Raw genomic sequence first — 27,755 nt, 5'->3', positions numbered from 1 at the left:
TTGTTTGTGCATCATGATTTATTGATAGTTGTGATGTGATACAAGAGCAACATGCACACATGCATTGTATGCATGCATACACACAAACATGCCATTGTCACTTATAACAATTTTTATTGATAGTTATGTATGCAATATGTGAATATTAAGTATATACAATATATCTGAAATACCAATAAAAAATGCTACAAATAAATGTGAAACACAAATGCACATACATGTACATACAAAATCTTTTTAAAAATCTCCCTCAACCATTCAATAATTAATTTCCACCCTATTTTCCTAGAAAACATCCATCAGTAGACAAAATATAAACAAATCTCATCTAGCATATATATATATAAACATATATATGTATTAAATGGAACATTTGGGCTAAACTATAACATGTACCAAATTGAAACTTTTTTATTTCTTACATCCATAACATTATGAGATGCTGTATTTTCTGTATATATTGGGACACAATAAGATTTATTTTTCCTGTCCCAGAACTATTTTTACTAAAGTCCTGTGTCCCAAGACTTAAAAAAATATGTTGAATTCACCACTACCTGCCAATGCACGCTGCAACAATATAAGCAAAATATTTGATAATAAAATGAAAGAAACTAACCATATATTATCATATATTCCTCTTTGTTCATCAAGAGCAATTTATTAAAGAAAACAATATATTCCCAAACTTTGTATATGTTGCATATGCATCCATTCTGCAGTGTCTTTTGCTTATGTAAGATAACAAGACACATTGCTCAAGATATAAAATCCAAAGGTTATTTTATTACAAAGCAAGCTGAACATGGAAAACAACTTTGTGTTCTTTTTTAAGTGCACTGATTTTTTTTGTTCAATATCAAGTTGGCCAACATAGAGAAGCCACCTTTGGTTCCTTTTTATGGTATTCATGATAATTTTAAAAATAAAATGAAACAACAGAACAGTTCTTAAAGCAATGCAATTTAGTGCTTCATGCATGGACACCAATGACCCAATACTTCCCAGGAGATTTAGAGGAGAAAATTAAACCATTTGATGAATTTGTAAAGGTCAAAGAGAACACGATTTCACCAACAATATTAACATGGATGAAACTCCAGTGTACTTTGCTCTCATTCCTGGATGGACTGTCAGTAAGAATCGGGTTAAAAGTGAGAACCTGCATGACTGTTGCAGATAAAAACATCTTACTTTAGTCCTCCTATGAGAATTTTTCATGACATGAGGAAGCTAAAAAATATTCATGTACCGAAAGTATGGATCATACATGTGGAGAAGGAATGGGTCGATGATAAGATGCTGCAGTGGATAAAGGGTTTTATTTCAAGAACACACTTTAATAAATAAAAATATTTAAATTTAAGTTTGATTGCATTTCCTTACATGTAATTTCTGAATGATTTAAAATGTGTCTCACAATCGACTCTAAAACAAAATGTGAAACAGACCAGACAGTGCACTAAAGTTACTTAAAAAATACAGTACATAGTGCAGGGTGAGTGAAGAAACAAATCAACAATGTCAAATGATATGTTCCGTCTTTGTTCAATCTGCTGACATGCAATCTGAATTGCAATGCCTCATTGTAGTAGGTACTAGGCAGCCAAAAATATTCAAAGAAAGAAAATTCATACAAACATGGCATTTGTCTATTTTCACTATATAAATGAAGTCATTTATTTCTCAGTTTCTATTTTCTTTTAACATATACAGGCTCTTGATGGAGAATAGTGGATTTTTTTAAAAATCCTGTCTACAAAGGTTTCCACTTATAAAAATATAAAACTCCTTTGGTCTCAGATTACCATGTTAACATTATAATGGTGCAGTACTATCATAATTCAACCTCTACCTTGTTTATGTGATAAACATGTCTGAAAAGAAATTACAACAGCTTAGAATTAAGACAATAATAACAACTCTAAAGGATGGATTTTCCCATTAATGATTGATATGTGAAATAATTCATTCCCTATTTAGATACATACCACAAATGAAAATTCTGAATGATCCTAACACCTCAATTAGTCCTTAAAGACATAAGTAGGTTACTATTACCTACCCTTTTTAAAAAGTGTGAATATTAATCCTCAAAATTATTGCACTTATTGCTTGATGACTAGACCGGCAAACAATGTCAGAAAATCTGAGCTTAACGCAATAACCATCGTCATCAATATAGTATGACAAGCAAGATGCCACCAAGATTTCATACAGCAGTTTCAGAGAAATGGGAGATAAATGCAATTAACACTGGTCAATGTCAAAAGAACAACAACGTTCTTGAAAAAATGATACCTATTTCTTGTATTAGCTTTGCATGGTAGATAATAAATGTATGAAGTGGTCTTAATGTAAAATGAAAAATCCTAACATGATTAAGTTTTAATTAAAGCAAACAAGTGATACTGAATGTAACAATGAGTAACCTTGGTGCTGAACAATTCTTGAATCCAATGGAATTGGTGCTGAACAATTGTTGAATCTAATGGAATTGGTGCTGAACAATTGTTGAATCTAATGGAATTATTTCATCCGGACTCAGTTTCACTAAATATCTTCAAATTCTCTTCTTAAAGTTGATATTTTACATTTTTTCCTTTGTTGGCTTGATTGGTAATAATGACATTTCAAAGGAAATGTTGGGGGTTATTGAAAACCCAAAATCTTGTTACTTCCAAAAGATTGCAGGTATACAATTTTTAATCTTTAAAGTTAGTTTTTCTTTTCTCCTATTTCTAGGAAACATTCCAACTTGATCAAAAGTAAGCAAGATCAGAATCTAAGGAGGAATTATGAGTTTCATAAAACCAAGACAGAGCTCCAGATAAAATAACATTCGTTCAAATATGCATGATTCTTTGAGATTCTAAACAATTTTCTTTAAAATGTTTGGTGCACAGATCACAGACATTACATGAATAACAAAATGACGAAAGGAACAAAATTACAAATATTGCATAAAGTTAAACAAAATAATCCATTTTCTCACATGAGATATGAAACTGATAGTACAAGAGCATGTTATCTAAATTAAATGTCATCAGTAAACAAAGTGTTTTTTCATGTGATATGAAGAAAACGGTATTGTCTACCATAAAAATTATGCCCAAGGGATAAATTATGAGTAATCAACACCGATCCTAATAATTTATTAGTCCTGTGACAAACAACTTGCATGGGAAAACACCACAGTATAGTATGCATCAAGCTGACATTAAAAATGTCACATGCATTTAATATTCCTTTGAACAACAAAAAGTGAAAAGCAAAAAAACAATCCACCATGAAGTCCAGCTGCTACTTGTAGACCAATCAACATTTTCTACAGTATTCCTGCTTTTTGGTATTTGCATGCAGCTTTTTTCTGCCACACAAATGTACTATTTCATGTCTATAGTGCTAACTCGAAGACACAAGTATGTCCATTCAATATTCTTGTAGTCTCCTTCAACTTGATTCCACCTGAAAATCCTTTGACAGGAATGGTCACACTGGTAAAAGAAAAAGAAGAAATAATGAGTCATATTACTGTATTTACTGCAACAGTGACATAAATATCGGCACTATTTCTATTTAGTAGCAACTTGACATCGTAGGAAGTCTTTTGGAGAAAACACTATAATGATGATATGACCTGCCATCTAGGTGAAGTAGTGATAACAAGCAAGATGAGAAGTTGGATCTGCACCATTTTAATTTACGACCTACAAGACATGATAAATCTTTCTCAAAAAGCCTTCCTGATATGACCATTCATTCAGGAGAATAATGATATGTTTTTCAATATGGCCACTGAAGCAAGCAAATTTACTAACTGAAATAGCACCATTTTCAATACTACATGACGGTCTACTCGGGAAAGTGATGACATTGTGGTAAATGTGGTGGCCATGTTAGACATCAGATCGGCACCATTTTCATTTAAGACAACCAGATATCATGAGAAGTATTCCAGTGAAAACTCCATAACAATATTATGTTTCATTTACGATCAAAAATAAGATTTTCAAGATGACCCCATACTAAATGATTCCCATTCAGGAGGAGTAGCAATAACTAGATTTTAAAGCTTGCTGCTGTGTTGGCCATATTGGATATCAGATCAGCACCATTTTCATTTAGGACCAACTGAACTTTATGAGGAGTCTTAATGTGAAATCTCCATGTTGATATGACAAACCAGTAAGGAGAAGCAATAAGATGCCACTGTGGTGACCATAATTGACATCAGAATGGACTGGAATGCCCCAAAGTTACCAAAAATGAATTTTTATTGATGCATGTCATATCTCCATTATGTTGGAGTCCTTGATTTTGATCAGACTGTAATACATTTAGGTATCATCAGGTACCATCCTCTGCTTGGAGGTGGGGGTGGGAATGGCATGTTTGTGATGGATTGGTATCACATTCAATGCTTTTTGCAAAGGAATCCAGTAGATTACTAGCACTATCAGTGTCAGTCAATAGTACGTAGACTGGATCAACAAGTTGTTCATAAAGATGCATTTACTAAAATGGAAACTAACTGTGGCAGAGAACAATTTTACAGTTACAGATTCAGTGGAGAATATTTTGCATACATGCATTAGCAGTTTATATACTAGTTCAGTATGTGCATGCCTGATATGTGGTCATACAGTGCATAAATGATCCAATGCAGTGAATCTAAAGAGGGATTCAACCTGCTGCCTAGGTATATGTAAGCCAGCAGAAATTCAGTCTCTACTGGGCAGGCTTTCCACCATTAAATCTGCCCCAAATTATGTTCTCTTCCAGCCTGGCAATGTCAGACAAAAAATAGGTTCCACAAAACTTACTGGTCTATAAACAGTAGTAATTTGAATTTCATGCATCCTGAAAACTTCATTCGATTGAAAGTGTTTTCTTTCAAATGTAAAAATGTTATTACCCTAATTTTTCAATATTATTATAATAACCGTACTTACACTCAGATTTCCTCTTCTGACTTTGCTGTTTAAGAGCCTGAAATAAATAAAATACATGAAGATAAATAATATCCAACAATAAATAGCCCATTTCATGCAGACTTCAGGGAACTTTGTAATTTGCTCGGAATTCTGATCACGTGGCGGGTGGTCAGTTGACCGTAATAGCCACTCGATAGGTGGTGGGCAAAATATGGCTAACGCTTCAGCATCAACTTCTGTAACTACTTCAACATTGTTTATTAAGTTGAAAAATACATATTCAACAGTGATGCTGCTGCAGATATTGACGAAATTTAACATTGGAACCATCCTGTCTTATTTTCTGGAAACTAGGGCAGATTTCAAACCCATACGAGAGAGTAGCTTTGAACTGTTTACATCTGAACATGTGCATGTAAGTAAGGAAACGGGTGTCGAAGTAAATTTAATCCTGACAATCAAAGAGCAAGTTGTTCAAACTATTTCTGTGCATCCAAAACGTCACTATAATAAAATCGTTTCACATGAGTTTATCAGATTTGTTTTTGAAAGTCTGTGGATAATTTACATATAAATTTCAATCATTTAATTAATTTTATTTCTGAAATATTTCTAAACAACAATGGATGCCATTTTGTTATGTACATGTACCCACCATTGTTTGACTGTCTGGAGTATAAAGTAACTCAGGAGGTTATTCGGATAATTACGGAGCAACTAGGTTAAATTCGGTATGAAATGGGCTATTCCAACCAAGATTACAAAGATGTGTCCCACCTCTCAGGTGTCACAGTGGTTAGAGCATCCACCTCAGATGCAGAAGGTTGTGGGTTCGATCCCCAGCCAAGTCACATCATAAACTTACAAAAACGCTACTAACAGCTGCCTTGCCTGGCACTCGGCATTAAGAGGTTAGTGTTAGGACTGGTCGTCCTGGTGTCAGGATAATGTGACTTGGTGGAACATCATGCTACATGTCTGTGGCATGCTGCCCCAGTGCTAGACATCACTATAAACTGTCACACTTCAGACATCGTAGCAATATGACTGAAAAATTGTTAAAGCTAAGTTAAAAATTCAAATCACACACACACGCACAAAGATGTGTCCTCACTTGCTGTTTTAATAAGCTTGTTTATGCCCAACACTAAATGCCAACCCAGATATTAAAGTTGTCTGCTATTAAGACTGTTTCTTAAAATAAGCAATAGAAAAAGTGTGACAAGCAACAAGCTTTGTAAACTTTGACAAATAACTTATTTCCCAAGAATAAAAAGAGAAAATGCAAAAAGAATGTACGGTATTGCAAATTAATTCTCAAATAATCCTAGAATTATTAACACAAGTCCTAATGAATAAAGTTCTGAATAAACTTAAATGGCGTTCCAAATAATTTCCAATGCTGAAGGTGTAGTGGCCAGTAGTCTCTAATGTACTAATGGCCTGAATTGCAGTCATATGCCAAGTCTTTTGTTAAAAAACAGTAATATAATCCAAGGTTTCCTTGTTTGAATTCACTTTAATTCCCAGATAATGTCTCTTTCCAAGAATATTACAGAGCACTTTGTATTTCCAGTTTAGAATAATTTGAATTAAATAATTTCAGCCCAAATAAAACACCGAACACAACAAATTATTCTGCATCAAGATCTTATAGCACAAATAATTTCTAGATAAACTAGATTATTTAAAAAACCAAGACCACAAAAGAAGAGCCAGGATGTAGGACAAAATTTCATTTCCAGAACAATCCAAGCTGTAATTAGGCACAGTCTGTTACTAAAATTATAAGAACACGGCAAACATAATGTCCTCGACTCAGAACAAGATTAAATGTTTACTTCTATCAATAATGATCCTAATATTAAACCAACACTCAGAGAAATTATTAGCATATGTATTAGTTGTTTACAGAATTTTTAAAAATCAATGATTCTGGTCAGGTAGAAAAAGCTGGACAAAGCTGGCTACAAAATTCAATTTTACATAACCCATTAGCATATTAATAAATAAAAAATTAACAAATAACAAATAACACAAATTAAATATACATAACAATACTGAGTCACTGTTTTAATAAATCTACTTGGGCCATCTTCCCATTTATGAAATTTACAAGAACATCTCAATTTACAAACAGTGCATAATAAATCGTACATGTAAATGTATCTGATATCCTTTTAATTTGGCATAAATTTAATGCTGAATTAAATGTTAAAGAATAAATTAACTTTTCAGAATAACAAGGCTTTTTTTTATACATAAACAGCAACAAAACCCTGCCTCCACATCCATTCAAGGTTGATAAAATTATCTTTTACACTAAAGACCAACTTAGAGCTGACATTCCTATATAAAGACAGAAATAACAAATTTATAGAAACAAGCATATATGTATTCCAAAAAAATATTTAGGATGTTATTTCATTTTAAACTTGTATCAAATAATTCCTAAAATAGAATTTTATTGTAATCGATGTTATTGTGGATTTAACAATTTTTCAGTGCTCAATAGGGTAAACAAATTTAATTAGGATAATAGGCATTTTCTGTTTTTGGTCTGTTCAATTATATACATCTATCACTGGATGCTTTGTCACTTGCCTAAACTCTTGGAAATTTACAGTCAATCAACTAAAAGCAGCAGCACTACACTTACACTATTTCTAATATTTTTACCACAATCAGGCTGCTTTAATCTAGTTTGATAATTGCAACATTTTGTAAGCTGTATTCAAACAATGAATTTAACTGTGCTGTTTGAGTACATTACATTTCACAATCCAAACCATATCAAGCCATTTGCTACAGTCCTGGAAAAAAATGTATAAGATTACTGTACACATCTACATACTATTTTATAATCTGAGTAGTGTACGAGAAACTGCCAAACTTTATACATGCACTGATATACACAGACACATATGCAGAGTTATGTCCAGTCTGCAACCTTACACATTTAAGTACAGAAAAAATCTGAAAGGATATGCACAGACTGTGGCAACATGTCATGAAAAGATACACCCGAAAAGTAAGTATCCATATCATTTTCAAGTTTGTTAAATGTGTGCAAACTATTTAGAAAGTCCTCTAAGTCATGAAGACCTTTAGGCTGGTACTTGGTCATATGCTGCACTCAACTGTTTTATGGCTATGTACCAGTTTTATTGGATCATGTAACAATGTTCTTAACAATCAAGATTACATCATGTTTTCACAGACCTCTGAATCACTGAATTCAATTACTCTATTTAGTATCTAAATGAATTGGAAGAACTGCAATTAATGAAAATGACAATGGGGATTTTGCCTTGGAATCTGATTTTGGCACCAGGAGTAAAAGCTCAACCATTTTGGAGTAAAGAATGCATAATACTGCTATTATTCCATTAAATGACTGGCACGTAAAATAAACTTTCTTTTCTTTACAACTGTGCAGCAATTTAGACCAAAAAAATCCATGATGGAATGTTTGTACTATCTGAAGACCTTCTCATCTTCAAGAAGAACATAAGAAAATTGCATAGCTACTTAACAAGAAAGAGAAATACTAGCATGAAATTAATGCACTTTAAAGGAATTTAATATCAATTGACAACTGGTGATGTCAAAAGTAATGTTCATAGTAAATGAAGAAATAATTGGCTGACACCCCTTTACATGAAAAAAGACCCATAAATCTTGGAAAGCTGGAGAAAAACACTGCACAACGTTTTCAATATGTTGACATGCTGCGCCATCCTGGACATAAGATCAGCACCATTTCATTTAGGAACATCACAAGACGTGTTTGTGAAACCCATGTCCTTATATAACCTTTAATTTAGGAGAAGTAACAAAAACAAGATTTTCAAGTTGGCCACTGTTGGCCGCCAGATAGACACCAATGTCATTTAGGACCAACTCGACACCATAAGTATTTTTGTGTGAAATATGTTGAAATGGCTTTCCATTCAAAAGGAATAGAGATAACAAGAGTTTCAAGATGTCTGCCATGGTGGCCATATTGGATATAAAAAGTGGACATCAAAAGTCTTGTCAGTGAAAACCCAATGTTGATATGACCATTTACAAGTAGCTATTAAAGGATTTTCAAGATGGCTGCCATGCTAGCCATATTGGATGTCAGGTCAGCACCTTTCGACACAATATGAAGTCTTCTCAAGAAGCACCCATGTTGATATGACAATCGATCCTAATGGAGTAGCAATAACAAGATTTTTAAAATAGCTGCTGTGATGGTTGATCATACCAGATGTGGAACTATTTTCAGTTGGACCAATCAGTCTTTGGGATGAATGTGTGTAAAGTTTCACGGAAATCCTCCAAACAGGAGTTACAATAACAACTTGTGCTATCGATGAAAGGCCATCCATCAAACAATAGGCCTACCCATAAATTCTTCTGGTTATTAGGAGATAAAAAAATATATGATTACCACACTAAGCTAAATTAATTGTTTACACTTGATTAATAGTCATCAAGTCCAAACACACATAATAAGAACACTATGTTAAAAACTTTGTTTGCATCAACCTTTTTAATTGCTGTCCAGTCTTCAATAATCTCCACATCTTTCAACATGTATACAATGTAAGGTCCTGACACCGTAACTGGTTTTCTGCGTCTGTCAGGGTTGAAGGGGTCAGATTTCTTCTTATTCTTCTTCAGAAGATGAGTCTCATTCCATAAATCTGAAATAAAAAGTTAAATATAATCAAATGAGCTAGAAGATAACTCTTTGAAGCAACCAACTACCACAACCAGACAATTTATCCTGCAAGGCTACTGAGACACAAAAGTAGTGGTGATCACCTTTAAAGTGTGAGAAACATGACTTATTACCCAGAAAAAGTTGAATTCTACAATAAGTAAATTTATTGTACCATGAAAAGCGGCTGTTAAATACAGATGAGTGCTTAACACATTACCCTCTGGAGGTTTTTGTCATGCTCGCCTGAAATTCGAGTACGAAACACATTTTGAAAGCTATTTCTGAATGCATCCGAAAACACCAAATCCCAGGTTTTCATTGGCTATTTTGCTCGCGCAAGAGCAGAAGGGTTAAAGTTGGAGTTTTTTTGTTGTTGCTAAAAGGACCCATTATTTTTGTATCGAGACCACTTTTTATTCCAAATGCCCATCTTATCCTATTTTTTGCAAAGGTTCATATGTCTGTTTGTAGTTCATACCGGTTTGCCTGAGATATAAGACCAAAAAGTCTAAAATCCAGCCACAAAATCGGATCCTGATCACGGGCTAATTTTGGATACAAAAAATTGATTCCAAACATTGAGGTTTTTCCCTCTGCATTTTGTAGTGCAACTAGAAATTCCAGATTATTTGGTATCATTGTAGAGCTACATCTGTCTACCTTTCTATAATACCACCCACTTTAGTGTACCATGCATGACCATGATGCTACAGAGCTCAGCAGTAGGCTACTACCTCCTGCCATGTTAACTCATCACTCTGGGTTAATGTGTTAATAAAGGTAATTTTTAAAGTATGTTTGATTATCTTGCAATTTATTGACCAATTTTGTATTTTTCTTTGGCTGCAATGGTGAAGTGATTCACATTCTTCTTGCAGTAGCAAGATACACAAAAAGGTAGCTCAGAAATAGTAACAGCAAAAAAAAATAAAAACCATACTACAGTAACTGCAACAATAATTGCAAAACAAAATCAGATACACTTCCTGATGCACAGCTTTTAGGAAACAGATTTGTTATTCTCAAACTACCTGATGAAATGTCGATATTATGTCTATCTTCTTCCAATCGCCTGATCTTCTCTTCTAGTTCCTGCTTCAGAGTATCATATAATATCATTTTCTCACTCTGAAATACAGAATGGAAAACAATTGTAAATGGCTGCGTAAATACACACAATTAAAGAAGAAGAATCAGAAGTTTTTATTTTCTAAGATAAATATTGTGAAATATAATGAAAATTTAAGAAATCAAAAGCTTTAATGTTTTCATTAAATTTTTTATGCAAGAGCAGTTATTAGCATATTTCTTTGTGTATGATTTGGATTTCTAATGTAATTTGAAAAAAATTAGTTATATCGCTACAATGTCCCATTATCCTGATACAAGGACAATCAGTCCTAACACTAACCTCTTAATGATAAGCAACTAGAGAGGCAGCCGTCAGTACCATTTTTATAAGTCTTTGGTATGATTTGGCCAGGGTTCAAACATGTGACCTTCCACAGTCAAGGTGGATACTCTAACCACTTAGGCCAAAGCAGTTTTAGCATATTCCTTTCATGAAAATTATTTATTGTGAAGAGACTGTTCAGAAAACATAAATTACACAATTTATAAACTATCACAATTCAAACAACATTTTAAAGCCTATGATATTTTAAATTTTTCGTTCTTCATTAATTAAAAAGTTGGAAAACTCTAATCTGCTTCTGAAAAACAAACTTCACTTGTTTTGCAAGATTGGTTCTGGAAATGTACATTTTAGTAAACATTTACAGGGCTAAAGGATTATGTGCCCAGTCAGGCATTTCTTATATAGAGGATCTCAAATGGCAAGCAAAAGCTGGACATTTCATAAATTTAATATATCATTACCCATGAGATTCCTTTTATCACATAGTTTTTATTCCAGTCGAAATTATTTAGATAGAAAGAAGAAGGAATAATTTCGTTCATTCTGACATACGGTGCATCTTTCATTTGTTGTGCATAAAATATAGTCCCAAACAAAGTTGAACTAATAAAAGTAGATTGTACTTTTTTTTACAAACTATAAATTAAAGAAAAAATTTCCATCCGAATATACAAAACATTTTATAATGGCAAAATAATTTTTCAAAACAGAATGATCAATGTGATGTGATACCACATTGTTAGATACGGTACACAATAGGCCTAGAGTACTGTACATGTTTACCCTAGAATGTCCCTTTCAGAATAAAACATTACATTGTTGCGATTTTCATGTGAAATAGGATTACTGGATGCAGAAATTCCCACATTTACTGCAATGCATTTGTGACTGGGTATTTGCAGGATCATTATTTGACTGGAACAATAGATTGCACAGAAGACGTAAACAAATTTCTTTTTGAGTTGGATTTGCATACCATATATACTGCGCAAAGATCAGCTGTGGTTGGATAAAGTTCTGTCAGTTAAGAGACCCATTTATGTCCAAATTCTTCTGTGAACAGAGGAGAGTTTATTTACTTTTGTAAGTTAACATGTAAACCACGCTTGTATTTATGGTGGATTCTATATCTATGTTACAGATATACTGACTCTCCCCCACCTCGCCATCAAATAAGCAATACCCTTAGTTTTTCTTCTTAATGTTGTTCTTGTTTTGTAGTTTTACACCATGTTTCTCATTATGATATTGTTATACATGATATAACAAACCCCTGTGGGGGTAACATCCATATTCAGACAGCCGAAATAATTTTCCTCAATTTCCTTTCACGAGTCGAGTTCAAAAATGGCCACCAAAAATGTTCATTCAAAACAAAAAAACTGCAGAAGGCAGGGTTACAAACATTTCCCCACAATCCCAGCCAATCATTAAAGAGGACACTGCACAATAATTTCCTGGGCTTATTTGGACCACTCAGAATCACATAAAGTGATATTTTAACATACAGAAATATCAAAAATATGAAACTGCACATACTATAGAACTATACCTATTATGTGATAAAAACAATATAGTTTGACTCATAATGTATATGAAGTACAATAATATTAATAAGCAAACAACTTGCCATTTTATACTGGTTGTGAATTCAGAACAAGTGGGCAAATTACAAAGGCATAGCATTTGTAACTAACTAAGAATTTATTTTTTTGCATAGTGAAACAATGCAAAGCTTTCATTGATACTAAGGGTTATCAGCTACTGGAGTATGAAAAGCAACTACATTTTTAAATTCATATGAAATTCACTGAAAAACTGATTTAACACTGTCTAGGTGTATGACGTGTTTCCTATAGACACACTGTCAAAATACACAGATTGATTAGCACACCATTTACAAATTCTACTCATGAAAGCATCAACATTTTCAACTAATTCTCACACTATTTTAAATATAAAATTAAATGTTATACATATTTACCGTATATACTTTAATAAAAGACTAATGGCAAACAAAATGGACCCCAAGCTGCCATCATATAATGCATATGCAAATCAGTCTATGATATTTATTCTACTGATTGTTCTCAACAAACTGCAAAGACAAAGATCTTCTGGTGCATTATGCTATGGCAGATTAGGGTCTATGCTGTTTGCAGTATGACTGAGAATATACAGCACATGGGAGTAAAATGTTTTGATTTTTTTTTCTGACTTGTTTTACCAATGTGCAAGTGGATGAATCTCTACAACATGGATAGGTCAAATATGAATGGTAACCTACAAATGCAAACTGTGCTGTTACCATAGAAAATTGCCACTAACTTGATCTTACCCTCATGTTTTGTTCAGCTGCCAGTTCCTCGCTTTCACATTTAATTTTTACACTTTTTATTCTCATTTCTCTCATTACTCCTGAAAACAAAAACATTTATCATTATATGAAACCAAATAATATCCTTCCTTCACTTTTGATAGCAAGTGGTTCATTAGGTTGGAACAAATCATTCTAACATCCTGCAAAAATCCACGTCAATTTTCTAATATAAAATGTAAAGACCAATTCCAAAAATCTTTTGCCCCCTGACCCCAAACACAATGCTCCAGTAGACAGGCCCTTCCCTACTTTATAGCCACTCTATCCCCTAGAAAAGTTACATAAGGTAAATTACAAAATATATCTCATTCAAACTGTGTCTGAACAAAATCATAATTTTCCAAACAATGGAAACTTGGATGTTTCGGGATCTCATTTGTTTATAATTGGCAGATTTGTCCTTTATTTTAAGACAGCAATACAGGCCAAGTAATTGTTAAAACCCTGAAACAGGCTTGGGTTAAGAGGGAATTTTGATTAGCAACTATACCAGTACAGTGCGACCATGCCATAACATGCCCCATGATAACGCGAATTTGGATATAACACGGTTGTGACATGGCTCACAAAATTTTGTATATTCATTCGTACTTGAATTTTTTTTTATTACATCAAAGTACATGAAATAGTGTATACAAAATGTATTATCATTTTTGGGAAAAGATTGCATGTGATTTCGAATATAATATGATCATGATGTGGTCCCTGAAATTTTAAATACATGTATGTGTACTTTTCTTGTACCAGGGAAAATATTTTTAAGTACGAAAAATAGTGTTTAAAAAAATGTTTAATATAATACGATCATGGCATAGCTTCTGTAATTTAACAATTTCGACAGGTTCTTGAAGTGTTATATATGAAAATAAACATTATCAGAAATGCTACTTATTATTGATCCATGAGTAAAGCCAGTAAGTCAACTTCATGATTGTCTTCTGTCTTCAATCAATTCTGTATACAATCATTGCCAACATGTTTTTCTTCTTTAACTGCATACACAACCAAGCAGCAGACAATGTGGTGGATGATAAAAGATTCTCAAAAAACGACAGATGTCAACATGTTTGCTGGGCTTGGCAGCATTATTAGTTGACCAGTAATTAATGTCCGCTTTATTAGCTGGAAATTGAATGAGTATGAAATTGTAAATGCTTTCAGCTTTAAATTATTTTTTTTTATAAAAGTGACTTGTGACCATTGAAGGCATACTGCACTTAGTTCTCGGGTTTTACATGTGTATGGTGTTTACTTATGAACTTGTTATTAATTTGCTATTATTTTTTTTTTATAAAAGTAGTTTACCATTATGGAAAACTAAGTTCACAAGTGCAAGTAGTTCTCTGCACTTTGTGCAATGATTAGTATAGTAGTATTCACACATGTTTTGATATTCACAAAATCTGAAGTAAAAGTTATATGCACACTGAAAGCATGTGTTGATTGTTAATTATTCTTGCTGTAGTCATTCAAACAAATAGGCGTACAAGAGTTAATTATTGGAAATTTACAATGGATAAAGGTACACAGAAATGCATGAGAAAATTTTAGCAGTATGAAATCTGTACACACACCGTTCATAGACCCTAGAACGTAATGAACTGTACAGTTGCTTCGTCTTTCTAAGCCTAATTTTGCTGTTAATTTTTCCCACTGACACACAATGATCTGTGAAAACATTTGTGAATAGTTTAAATATGTATGAAATTTTTGCAATAGAATTACAGATATTATGGATTGATTGCAAGCCCCGATGGTACACTATCAGACGGCAAGTAAACAGTGTTAATACTCTGTTCATGCTATATATCAGACATAATAATTATTGAATATTGTAAATCTGTGTGCAATTTTTCAATGGAATTACATGCATTGCGGATGTTACAAGCTAGACATAACTGAATACATCCTCTGCACTTAACAATGCTAACACAAACCTCAGTGTCTGCCTCATGATCAACTGTCACTTATGTCATTTTTTCAGTGAATGAAAGAGCAATGACAACTTAACAATGACAGTGCTAGACTGGCTATAGCATTACAGTTTTATATACTTTCCATTTCTTTCAGCAAAGTCCTTGAAAAGTGAATTAAAAAACAAGAGTCTCAAGAATCTTGCAGCAATCAACATTTGGCAGCAGTTTACTCACATTGAAACATTTAAAGCTGGATTACACCACAAAATGGCTAAATACAAGAAATACTGGGATTGACATGATTTATTTCACAATCCTGTTTTCTTTACCTGCAACCTGAGTCCGTATTTTCATGTTTTCCTGTAAATCAGCCAATGGATTCAGGTATTCAAGGGCTTTTCCTGCCTTCACTTCCTCCAATTTCATCTCTACCTGACTCAAGCGCTCTCTATACAGACTGGAAAGAACAAAATTCCAGACATAGTGATATTATTCTGAAAATGTTAACCTTTTCATTTGTTACTTATGCCAATCTTTGGTATAATTAATTACATAGTTTGTCAAAGACTTGGCACAGAATTAGAACATTATGTTTTCATATAAACAGAAAAATAGTACCTCTAAAAGTGATCAAATTAAAATCAGATCTCCACTGTCCTAAGTGAAGATATGAGAGTAACCTCTTAGGGTCATGTTCTGGTGACATATGTTATTACCTTTATCAGTAGTTTTTTTCAGCCATTAAGATGAAGTCTTATATCGCCATGTTTGGAGAGCATCAATGTTTGCTGAACGATTTGATTCTCTTTCCCATTTTTAAAAGCTGCATCTCCTTTGGCTAATTCAGAGGTCACCAGAACATGACACCTAAGCCGTTGTCAGATCTTCACATAGGAAAGCAGAGATCTGATTTTATGATTGCTGCCAAAAGTTTCTTGTATTGCCCATATGTTTTTCCTCAATACATGAAACAAAATTTACTTCTTTGTTGTTGATAAACAGAAAATGTATTGCTAAAGGCATCTGTACCATTGCCAGTTAAGTTTTCTCCTGACAATGGTATCATTCCATATAAGAACACTAAACAAAACATGTAAATAAATCAAGCACACATATGACCTTAATAATTCATACGGTAGTCAACATTTTTATGATTTTTTTATATGTAAACATGGCCAAGAAAACCAAAAGAAACACCCTTCTTGATACCATACCTAATTTTTCCCAGGTACCAACTTTGGCAAATGAAAATACATCAAACTTTATTGTCAGAGATGGTGTAAAGGAAGTAAAGGTACCTTGACTGCAGGTCTTTGACATCAATACAGTTCATGACAACCAAAAACGGTAACGTTTCATATGGCCACCCCCCTCTGTAATGAAAAGTTACCGTATTACATATACAAGAGGTGTCCCCTTGTAAGTAAAAAATGGCATCAATGTGCTATTTAAAAGTTCAGTGCAAAAAACATATATGGGGAGGGAACTCCTTATGGCTGAGGCATATAAAAAAAAAGAAAGAACAATATTATATAAAAAGAAATGGTAAAACAACTGTTCATTTTTATATACAGTAATTTTCATATTTTTTCACAATACCAGTAGAATTAGCAGACAAAATGTTTCATTCAAACAGTTCACAATTTACAAACTTCAAGCATGCCGAGGATTTTACAGTATCCGTGAACTTAATTTATCACATTTTCAGATATAATCCCTTAAATTACATTTACCTGTGAAAATCTTGATTACAATTAAACATATTACAGAAGAGCAATCAATTAAATTACATAAAATTTTGAAGAATGCAATGAAACGCCTAATATTACTTTTAATTACATTTCACTAAAATATCACAAATATATATTTCAATGTATGTATTACATATAATAAAAGTAAAAACTATACTTTAATGACTGGATGTATTTTTACATTTTAAAAAAATAAAGATTATACATATCTTGCAGACGGCACTATTATGACTCTTGTGACATTGGATTTTTATTCTTGCAAGTTTTACTATCAGTGTATCACTCCACAGTTTCTTATTTTGTACACAAGTGAATTTCTGAACAAACAGTTAATTCAGACATTTAAACAACACAAAATGTTACTAATTAAAACCTGAGAATACTTATGTTGGCATAAATTTTATTTAAGCTTTCAATATTTCCCAGAGGTTGCAGATATCAAACTCTGTATCACTACCACATGTTAAATGTGAAACTATTTGTTTATAGAAAACACCTGGTTTAAAAAAAAGCACAAATGTGTATCAAATGTTTGAGATAAAATTATAAAAGTTTAGCCAGTCATATTTTCTTCCAATTTTGATGAAAGAAAGGCAAATTCAGGTACTTAAATCCCCAAAAGAATGCATTTGTTTGTTTCTCAGATTAGAGACTGGGAGAAGATACAGATATTCTGCAACTAGTGAATCAGTTTGCAATTCACAAGCTTAAATATAATAAAACCACAAGCCAGACAGAGACTTTTATTTCAGCTCACATGAGATGAAAAGGCTACTCAAATATGACACAGATTTCCATTGCAAAGATTAAGCAGGTGACAAGCTTGTGAGTATATACAATTCTGTGAACTCGGGTACGATTCTAATTTTTAATGGAAGATTATAATTCCAAAGATGCTGCCATTTAAGTAGTAATAATAATAATAATAATAATAATAATAAGGACTCTGTATAGTGCCTAATCTTTAGAAGCTCTAAGTGCTTTACAACATTAGACAACACCTATAACTTAAAAAAACATATGTAATGATAAGATTACAAAAAACAAACACCATGACATTAGAAAACAAAAAAACATGCTGAAAATATATAAGGTAGGAAACATTTGTAGGTCTTTAAGTTTGTTTTTGCAGTCGAAATAAGTGAGTTTAAAGAGCACTCTTGAATGGGATCAATGTGTCTAAGTTCAGTGGGCAATTCATTCCACGTTGTTGGGCCCTGGTATGCAAAAGAACGCTGTCCATATGACTTTGTTTTCATAGTGGGAATAATGAGCATACGATTATCAGAAGAGGAGCATAAGTATCTTGCTGGTATGTACACATGGGTGAGGTCGGATAGGTATGTTGGACTGGAGTCCATCAGTGAAACATAGCACAGAGAACAAATTTTGTGTTTGATTCTGGATCGAATGGATAGCCAGTGTAAGGTACAGAGTAGCTAGTAGGTGTGCTCTGATCGTGGTACTCTAAGCATGATCCAAGCAGCTGTGTTTTGAACTTTTTGAGGTTTCTGGAGTAGATATTGAGATGAACCAGACAGAATTGAGTTCAGAAATGCACCTCTCTACACCTTCGATGGTAGCATCAACTTCAGTCGGGTGGCTAGATTTATATATTTGGGTGTCATCAGCATACAATTGGTGAGACACTGGATGATGATCTATGAGAGCGGCTGAGTGTATAGAATGAAGAAAACTGGTCCAAGAACAGACCCCTGTGGAACACCACAACATAGATTAACTGGGCTTGAGTGTATTCAATTATGTAAGCTGTTTTTTGCTTTCATAAACAGATTGCTTTAATGTTTTTCATAAGACTATTCTAAACATTTCTATGTTTCTCACTATCTGAAGAATTACTGTGGTGATTTCCTTATAAATGCATTTCTACTGTTTCAAGTACTAGCAGCAATTAGCCAAGGGAGAAAACTACTACAATTTCTAATCAATTAACAGTATTTCAGTTGCCTCCCGTCACATAAGTTTTAGCTTGAAAGATCAGTGAATATCCTTTGTGATTAATTTTAGTAAGATATTATTACTATTATTATTATTAGTGATGTGAGCTATATTTGGTAAATGAGAAATTACTTTCTAACATGAAAGCAGATTAAGTAATTGTAGAGTAATATTAAATAAAAAGTTATTTTGCAACTGATTAAATTATAATTAATTGTAATTAAAAATTATGATTACAAAATACTGCTGATTGCTTCAAAATATGTAATCAGTAACAGATTACCCCAGTAATAACCCATATATTAAACATACAATATATTTTTCTACTGAGTCCTGCACATATTCAAAATTTACATGCATGAATGAGTCCTGAAAATACAAATTATAAAAAGTATGTGTCTGTATGGAACATTATATCTCTATGCAACTCTCTCCTATTGTGCTTGTACAGTTACTCCTTCATTACAATGCTATCAATGGAAACAAGAGAATGTGACTCTTTATAGTGAGACTGCCTCAGATAGCATCTGCCCAGACTATTTCTGGGTGGTGTCGTACCAAGCCAATTTTTCCCCAAACTGGCCCGTGTTTCTTATAAAATAGCTGCAAATGTGTTCACATTAATTTCAAAAATTTTACTACCATAAGTGGCATAAACCATGCACAAAAACTAGGCTTGTTGTATAGCCATCCTCCAATGATTACCACCATCTTGTAATGCATAAAACAGGTCTTTGTTTATTGAACAGACCAATCATAGCAGTGTGTGCACTCACTAGACAACACCAAGCTGAATATATAAATAAAGGGCCACTTTTGTCTATCCTTATTTGTATTTTGATTAATGTTCATTCATCTTCAAAGCAACAATTAATGAAGGATAGAAAGGCACTGAATCTGCCTATCAGAAAAAACAGTCGGACTCCTTTTGATAGCTGTCAATTAATAATTATTACATTCATGTAGCTCTGACATGTCCAACCTGCCTCATGTGAGTCATATGTGGCGGCCAAATCATTCACAATGTGCACCCAGTGGCCATATAGTAAGACCTTTTAAAAATACATTTTCATATTTAATTATTAAACTGTTCTTGCTCATGCAGCTGGTGACCTAAATTATTTTTGGGATTTGTTTTGGCATCCAGCCAAAACAGGATGGATGCCCAGGCTGTAGATGAAATCAAATAAGTAATACTTCATTCTCAAAAGGACAAAATCTTATACCAAATGCTACTTACTGGTTATAGCAATCTTTTTAAGACACACCTAATTAACTAGTAAATACACTGATCCTGCCCATTAAAACTTAAATCATAGTTCATGCAGTCAATTTAAAGGATGCACGGAGGAAGCAGAATATAAGTCCTAATAAAATTAGGAGTTTATTAATTTTCTTAATATGTCACCTATATTCGCAATAAGGTTTGAACAAACGGCTCTAGAAATAATGCATTACCTTCTAAACAAAGTGACCTAATGTCATGAAACTTTGCTGCCTATAACTGAAAATGTCCCAATTTAGGATGTGATGTCATTTTTTTTAAAACTTGTCACAAACATAGTGACATCATTTTCTATATCCCATATGTTGATGTGGCAAAATGGCAGATGTTTCCATTTTCAAAGAGTGATTACACAATGTTATGCACAATTAGAAAAATCATTTACACCAATAAAAGCTTACCATGAGCCGAAGACAATGATAAATTTTAAATCAGTAGATGCATGACATTTTTTGGGATGGTATACATTTAAGATGATATAAAAAGGCAGTCCAAGGAACACTATAATAATAATAAAAAATGGTTCATTCTGTGACAGTATATGTTAATGTCTGAGAAGAAAGCCGACATTTCATACAAAAGTCCAGAGGAAATTCTAAGGAAGAGACATACACATGTGGGTGCCCAGATTGCTTAATAAGGAACAAATTCATTATGGTCAAGATCTGCAGGAGTTATTACACAGGTAAAAAGCAGAGTGTTATAATTTCCAAATATGAATAGTGTACGTGGTACAAGCTGCATAAAACTTAAACCTGAGGGTAAACAAGAAAGCAATGTACAGAAGCACACAAGTTCAATATTTCCCATAAAAGTGTCTTTCTAAATCTGCTGGAAAGGTTATATGCATTATGTGTTCAACACACAAGGAATCATTCGGATCTGAATGGTAGCAGAGAACACCTCACTGAATGGACTATACTATACAATAGATCTAATTTACATGAAGCTACCCACAAAAAGTGCCCATATCTACTGGGGTGGGGAGTGGCTTTATTTTGCCTGAGCATAACACATAAAACTCTAATCAAAGTTCATTAAATCAAGTTGAAAAGAAGATACTTTGAGAAGGATTATTAAAATTACAGAGTTTGTTGCAGAACTTTTTAATCAACTATTGATGTAGATGCAAGATTTTTATTTTGGTCATGTGACCATGTAGCTGTAACTATCATTCCCAACTTACTGATAACCACAATCCTTCAACTACTTCTATCCCACTTAGTTCCTACTCATACCCAACCACTTGGAGGTATTTTTATTCCCTGCTTACTGATAACCACATTTCATCCATGATTTCCTACCAAACTTAGTTCCCACTTAAGGTTTGTATGAAATTCCCAGAACTGTTCTCAAAACATTCTATAACAAATTTCTCTACTTGATTTAAAGGTTAAAATCTCCATCTACATGTATGCAAAATAAATTTTTAAAAAGATGCATGATCACTTAGATGGATTAAGTTGCAATGTGTCGACTTCTTCTCTACGAGAATTCATGAGAAAATAAGCATGTCTGATGCAAGGTGGCTGATTCTTTGTTTCAGAAAGACCTGAAAAAGCGTAAAAACAATGTAACCAGAAAAAGCACAGATGACACAGGACCAAAGAAAGCTTTCCACTTACTGTTCTTTAAGTTCCGTGAACTGTCTCTCAAGATCCATCATGTCATCAAGACATTCATTTCGTCTTCGTTCACATTCTTCTTCATCCAGATCTGAAAAGCAAATATATATAGTTGGGTACTAATCTGCACTGATTTTATAGCTGTTACTGGTACTAACAATAAATACAAAGACATGACAAACAACAATCCATCTAAGGATTCATGTCCTGATCCACAAATTAAGGTATTTTTTTTATTGCAACTTTGACAAAAACCATGAAAATTTATTTCAATAATAAATACATGAATACATGGTTCTTCATTGTTTAGTCCTAAACATCCTATGCATGATTAGTATATCAGTTTTTCTTTATGCTAGCATATCGGTACATCAATTCAATCAAGACTCAGTTACAATACAAGTAGGGTTTCAGTACACTTTCAACAAAAGAAGCAGTAGGTAACTTCTAAATTGATACTTTTGAAGGAAAACACAGGATGGACATGAAGGAAATAATTCAAAATTCAGTGCCTGTGGCAAATCCACAAGGATGCTACAACCTGTGCAATCATGGAAGAAGTTTCCATGTCAGAAAAATTCTGTTATTATTAGAATGACATGACAACAGAAAGACTACATGATATTCATTCATTACATGGGGCCCCATGTGGCCAAGTGCTCACTGTTCTGGAGCACTGCCATCTCACCTGTCTGCATGGGTTCGAGTCTCGGGTTCAGCCTATGTGGGTATGCGAGAAAGCTTGCCAGTAGCTTCTCACGGGTTGGTGGTTCTTTCCAGGTTTTTCCTCCACCATTAATACTGGCTGCCATGTATAGCCTATCTTGTGCTGAAAACTGGTATTATGTTTACATCCAACTTGCTGAATGATATCAAACCATACCCTGGTGCAAATAACATGGGGGGGGGGGGCACACTACAGATAGATATTATGTATTTATGAGACTTTGACTTGTGTAAGGTAGAGTTGTTTGCATTTACAACATGCACAATGGAGAGAATGTTGGCATACTTTTATGTGAGATAAAAAAAAATATATTTACCACTGCATTATTTTTTTGGGTGGGGTAACCAAGGGTAAGAGTGTTAAGGTTGACAATGAGAAACAGGGACAGTCTGCCACGAGGAAGCGCACATATTTTTTGTGCCTTACATTCATGCACTGTGGCTGAAATTTCTTTGCTTATTGTACTTGTAGAAACTGTAAATGATGTAAGCACACTGCTAAACAAAATTATTGCTACTAAATGCTCAAAAAAATCAGCATGAATTAGTGTAAACCACTTTTTTTTAGCAATTACAATAGGAAAAAATTAAATTTTCCAGATTAGTCAATATCAACTTCTGAAAGTGTAATGAATGAATTACAAAATATATAAAAAGTACAAACAGTTATCAGCTCTTTTCTCACAATTTACTTTTGAAATCCAGGAAAAGAAATGACCAAGTGGAACAAGCAGTTTTTTGATAGGTGAACATCTGAAATAAGGTCAATCTGTATACTTTTTAACCCAAATTACACTCATTAATCATACAACAATATAAAGGAAAGTAAAAGGTATTTTAAAAATGCCTAAGATATACAACGTCTTCTTGAAAAGGCCATGATAACCAGCAAGGAAAACCAGGGAAATTCTTTTCTTTGCAAATCTAACCCTATGGATACATACAGTAACTAGGGTATAAAACAAGCTGACACTATGTTTGTCTTTAAAGCCTAGCAGACAGTAATTGTAATAAAATAAATATACAATTACTGACTTTGGGATATATTATGAAAAATTTACTTTTCATGCATAGAAACATTGAAACATGGAAAAAACAAAATGCACTTAAATTATTTATTATATATCACAGTGCATCATTCAATGAGTTTTGTATACTTCATAACTAATAATTTAATCATAATTATACAAGAAAGTAGATGGTAAGTTTAAGTATACTTTCAGATTTATTAGTTTTAATGACTACAGATGTGCATAATTTATACTGCACCACTTTTAGGTAAGTAACTACATTTAATAAAACTAATCTGCATTGATCTCACATGCTTTAGTTAAATGGGTGAAATTATTTCAGTGACTATTTAAGTACATATTTAAAAGAGAATAAATTATAAAATATGATGAAATGTCAGCTGCATTGAAAAAAGTCTTGATGCTTGCAAAATAAGCAACATATGGTAAATAATACTTTGTTGGTGTTAACCTTTAGTTTAAATATTATTTTATTATTCCTATTTTCAGTAATTTTTTAATGAACATATCTTTATAAACTATTTTGAAATATTTGCATTAAAAAAGTGGTCTTCATGCTTTTAACAAGATAATATATTCCTCAAAATGAATTAATGACTGATAGTTCTATAAATAAATGTTTAGTTTATTGCAAAAATCCAATGTAAGTTAATAAATTTTCAGCATACTTTTATTATAATTAACAAGAGGCCCACAAAATTAGCAGTTGTAATATAGAACTGTATTTAATTAAATCAACAATTTGAACAGACTCTTTTTTTTTTGCTTATAAATTTTATCTAACACCATTATTTATGTAACACTATTAGTACACAGTATCATACTTTGTTACCCTGCAATAAGAAAGAATTGTGTTACTCAGATGCATTGTGTAAATGTACACAAAACACTAGAGTACAGATGGTATTAAACAGCTGACATTATGAAAGAAATCTGCTGCTTGCAAATTACTAATACACTTTAGCTGGTCAACTTGTCTGGACATAAAATAATGTGAAAAATTAGTTCATAGTGAATAGTGGAAAAATTTCATTGATTGTGTGATGATATAGGAATTTATAGCCCACAAGATTCAATCAACATTTATTACTAAAAACTAGAGCATGTTGTTGTTGTGGGGTTTAACGCAAATTTCCAGCAGACAATAGGCTATGCATGGCAGCCAGTATTAATGGTGGAGGAAGAAACTAGAGCATGTCAAGTCTATCAAAAATAACAGGGTAGACTGAATTGTTTTCAACAACTTGAACAAGTGCTACTTTCAATATAACATCACAGCGACATTAATCCAGTCTATACTATCTTTTGTTGTCTTGTGACATCATGAACTATGTGCATTTCCATTTCTGCCATTTTGATTCCCTAGTCATGCAAACTGGCACCTAATAGCAGTGTTCTATCCATAAAAAAGGCAAGTGCTTGTGCTAAAGACAGTTGCCAAAACAATTTTTTAGTATGGTCAAATATTTAAATATTGTATTTGTAGTGGAGATAATGAATCAAAGCAAGAACTGTTGTTCAATATTGTCTATTATCCCTGTATTAAAATTAAATGTGTGTTTAATGGAATATGAGTTTGTTGATGTCAAAATAAAGTATTCATGGAATTTATTTAGAAATATGAAATCATATATTAACGATTGGCTTTTTAACTTCAATGATAACAAAAATATTGATTTCTGCCCATGTAAAATGGAAAGTCATACCATGATTACACTTGTTTCTGTATCCATTTGTTTATGCTTCTCTTCACTGATGATCTATTTGTTAATGAAATAATAACAACAATGGCATAAGATTTCAATGTTTCATTTGAAGACAAATGGGGAAATTCACGAAGTCGGAATCTTGCGCATACATTCCTGTATTAAATTGATATTGTATCATAGTATGATACTGTGTACTAATAGTGTTACATAAATATGGCCTTCAAGACAGATTATTTCAGTAATGGGTGCCATTTTGTTGGAATTTGACTATACTAAATGACCATACACGGCCTGTATGAATCCTACTATAACAAAATGTGATGTCTTAAGATACCGTTACGTAAAAAATGAGACAAGCGTTCATAATTTTCAGGTGGGTGGATCTGGAATCAGAATGGCGAGCAAGGAACTGCACATGTTTGATGACGTTACGTGAAAACAAATGGTAGCACACAGCATTCGTGCGACGTTTTTCCAGATGAGGCATACTGAGCCCCGTGCCAATAAACTCGGCCTATAATTTAAATGCGTTTCGGTGTTTTCAATGTGTTTTTACGCATTTAATTGTATCTCTTTGATACTGTAAATAATAAGCAGATTAATACAAATATGGAACCAGAACGCGAATATACGTAATCACCAAGAGCTGACTCTTAAATTAAACATTCACTTTAATGATCTGGCGTACAAGTAACAACACACGTTAACAGCTTCGGTACACATATCGACGTGTTCCTAAATGGAATCTGTAATCTCAGTGGGTTATGTGACTTCTAGCCATTACCTTTCAAAAACCAATGTCAAATACGGGATGTAAAAAAAATTATTTATACGCATTATACCTGAGATTCCTTCATCATCCTCCCCTATAGAATCCAAGTCGTCTCCGTCCTCAGATCGTTCCTCGCTCTCTGGCGTCTCCTGCTCCATTTCCTCCTCTTCCGTCTCTGTTTTTCCATTTTCTATGACTGGCATTTCCGTCCTCACATTAAGCACAAGTTATGACTTCTTGAAGAAAAGATAAAAATCTCATCGAGCGCGTAAATGTACGTCTAGTCTCTGGTGAAAAGAAAACTCGACTAGACAACAACCATCTGCGCATGTCTTTTGGAAAATCCCTGGAATCCTATCCTCGTTTTCAATATTTTGAACAGAACTGAGCGCCGTAACAATCGGAATATCTTCTGCATTTTCCATCCAGTCAAGAACATAAACAGATATCCTCCAATCACCTCCCAATCGAGCGCCAGCATTAGTCTGGTTCCCGGCCTGTTTCCACTCTGAAAAGTAATGGATTGGCAAGAGGTCAGGGAACCAGTTTAGCGTCAACACGTGCTATGCAAACCAACAACACATTGCGCTTGTTTTTTTTCCTTCTTCTTCTTTTAAACTGAAATACACTTAAATGTACCCACATGTATATTAAAGTTTTTAATTGGCAAATGATAAACGTAAACATTTGAAGTCTCCACCGTTTTTTAGTGACTGCAGACATGATTTTGCATCTACTCTGTTACGGACTAAGAACACGTGACTGGAAAGTAAGACCTGGACTGGAAATGTAAGGGAAAGCTCACCGATTAGTATGTACTTCTGAGAGAGTGACGTTTGTAAGGTGAAGTTGTTTGCATTTGAAACATACACAGTGGATGGAATATTGGCATACATCTATGCTACTTTGATGAAATGTGGCTGACATTTCTTTCGATACTCTACTTATGGAAATTGTACATGATCTAAGCGCACTGGTGACTAGATTGACTGCTCCCTTATGCTAAAAAAAAAAAAAAAAAAAAAAAACAGTCTAAAGTACACTATCTTTAGCACCTATTAAAATAAGGAAAATTAATTTTACCCCACTTGACAATACCAACTTCTAAAAGTGCAATGGATGAATTACAACATATATAAAATGTAAAAAGTTATCGGCTCGTTTTTTAGATACATTTGACAACTTTATCCAGGAAGTGAGAATGAACAAGAAGAGCTAGCAGTTTTTGAAAGATGCACATCTGAAGTAAGGCTAAGCTGTATACTCTATAACCCATATTACATCCATCAATCATACACCAAAATAAAGCTTCTTTTAACAATGCCTAACATATAAAAGGTTATTTTATAATAACCAGTACAACCAGTGAGGAAACCCGGGGAAATTCTTTTTCTTTGAAATTCTAACCATATTGCAAAATAAGAAACTGCAGAGCGCCACCTAAATGATATGTTGTTGTAGGTTTTAAAGCCATTTTTCAGCACAAGATAGGCTATACATGGCAGCCAGTATAATTGGTGGAGGAAGAACCCT

The 27,755-nt window shown here is 33.3% G+C and overlaps 1 protein-coding gene across 2 annotated transcripts; it reads right to left on the bottom strand.

Moving 5' to 3' along the window:
* On the bottom strand, positions 1-26,576 carry LOC149805156 (breast cancer metastasis-suppressor 1-like protein-A). 2 transcript variants are annotated; one of them, XM_089947896.1, is made up of 9 exons: positions 26,293-26,576; positions 21,985-22,075; positions 16,663-16,737; positions 15,694-15,821; positions 13,407-13,486; positions 10,683-10,779; positions 9,474-9,631; positions 4,956-4,992; positions 1-3,497 (listed from the first exon to the last, which is right to left on the bottom strand). In XM_089947896.1, exons 1-9 carry the CDS (start codon positions 26,423-26,425, stop codon positions 3,493-3,495), a joined length of 804 nt encoding a protein of 267 aa, XP_089804022.1. In that variant the 5' UTR covers positions 26,426-26,576; the 3' UTR covers positions 1-3,492. The 2 variants fall into 2 exon arrangements, with proteins under 2 accessions (XP_089804022.1, XP_089804023.1); XM_089947897.1 differs by lacking the exon at positions 16,663-16,737 and having other exon boundaries at positions 26,293-26,569.
* Positions 26,577-27,755: the final 1,179 nt, after the last annotated feature.

This window comes from Sinohyriopsis cumingii, chromosome 2 (genome assembly GCF_028554795.1).
Source record: "Sinohyriopsis cumingii isolate HCF-2022 chromosome 2, ASM2855479v2, whole genome shotgun sequence".
Classification (NCBI taxonomy): domain Eukaryota; kingdom Metazoa; phylum Mollusca; class Bivalvia; order Unionida; family Unionidae; genus Sinohyriopsis; species Sinohyriopsis cumingii.
This window is presented reverse-complemented; position numbering and strand designations above follow the sequence as displayed.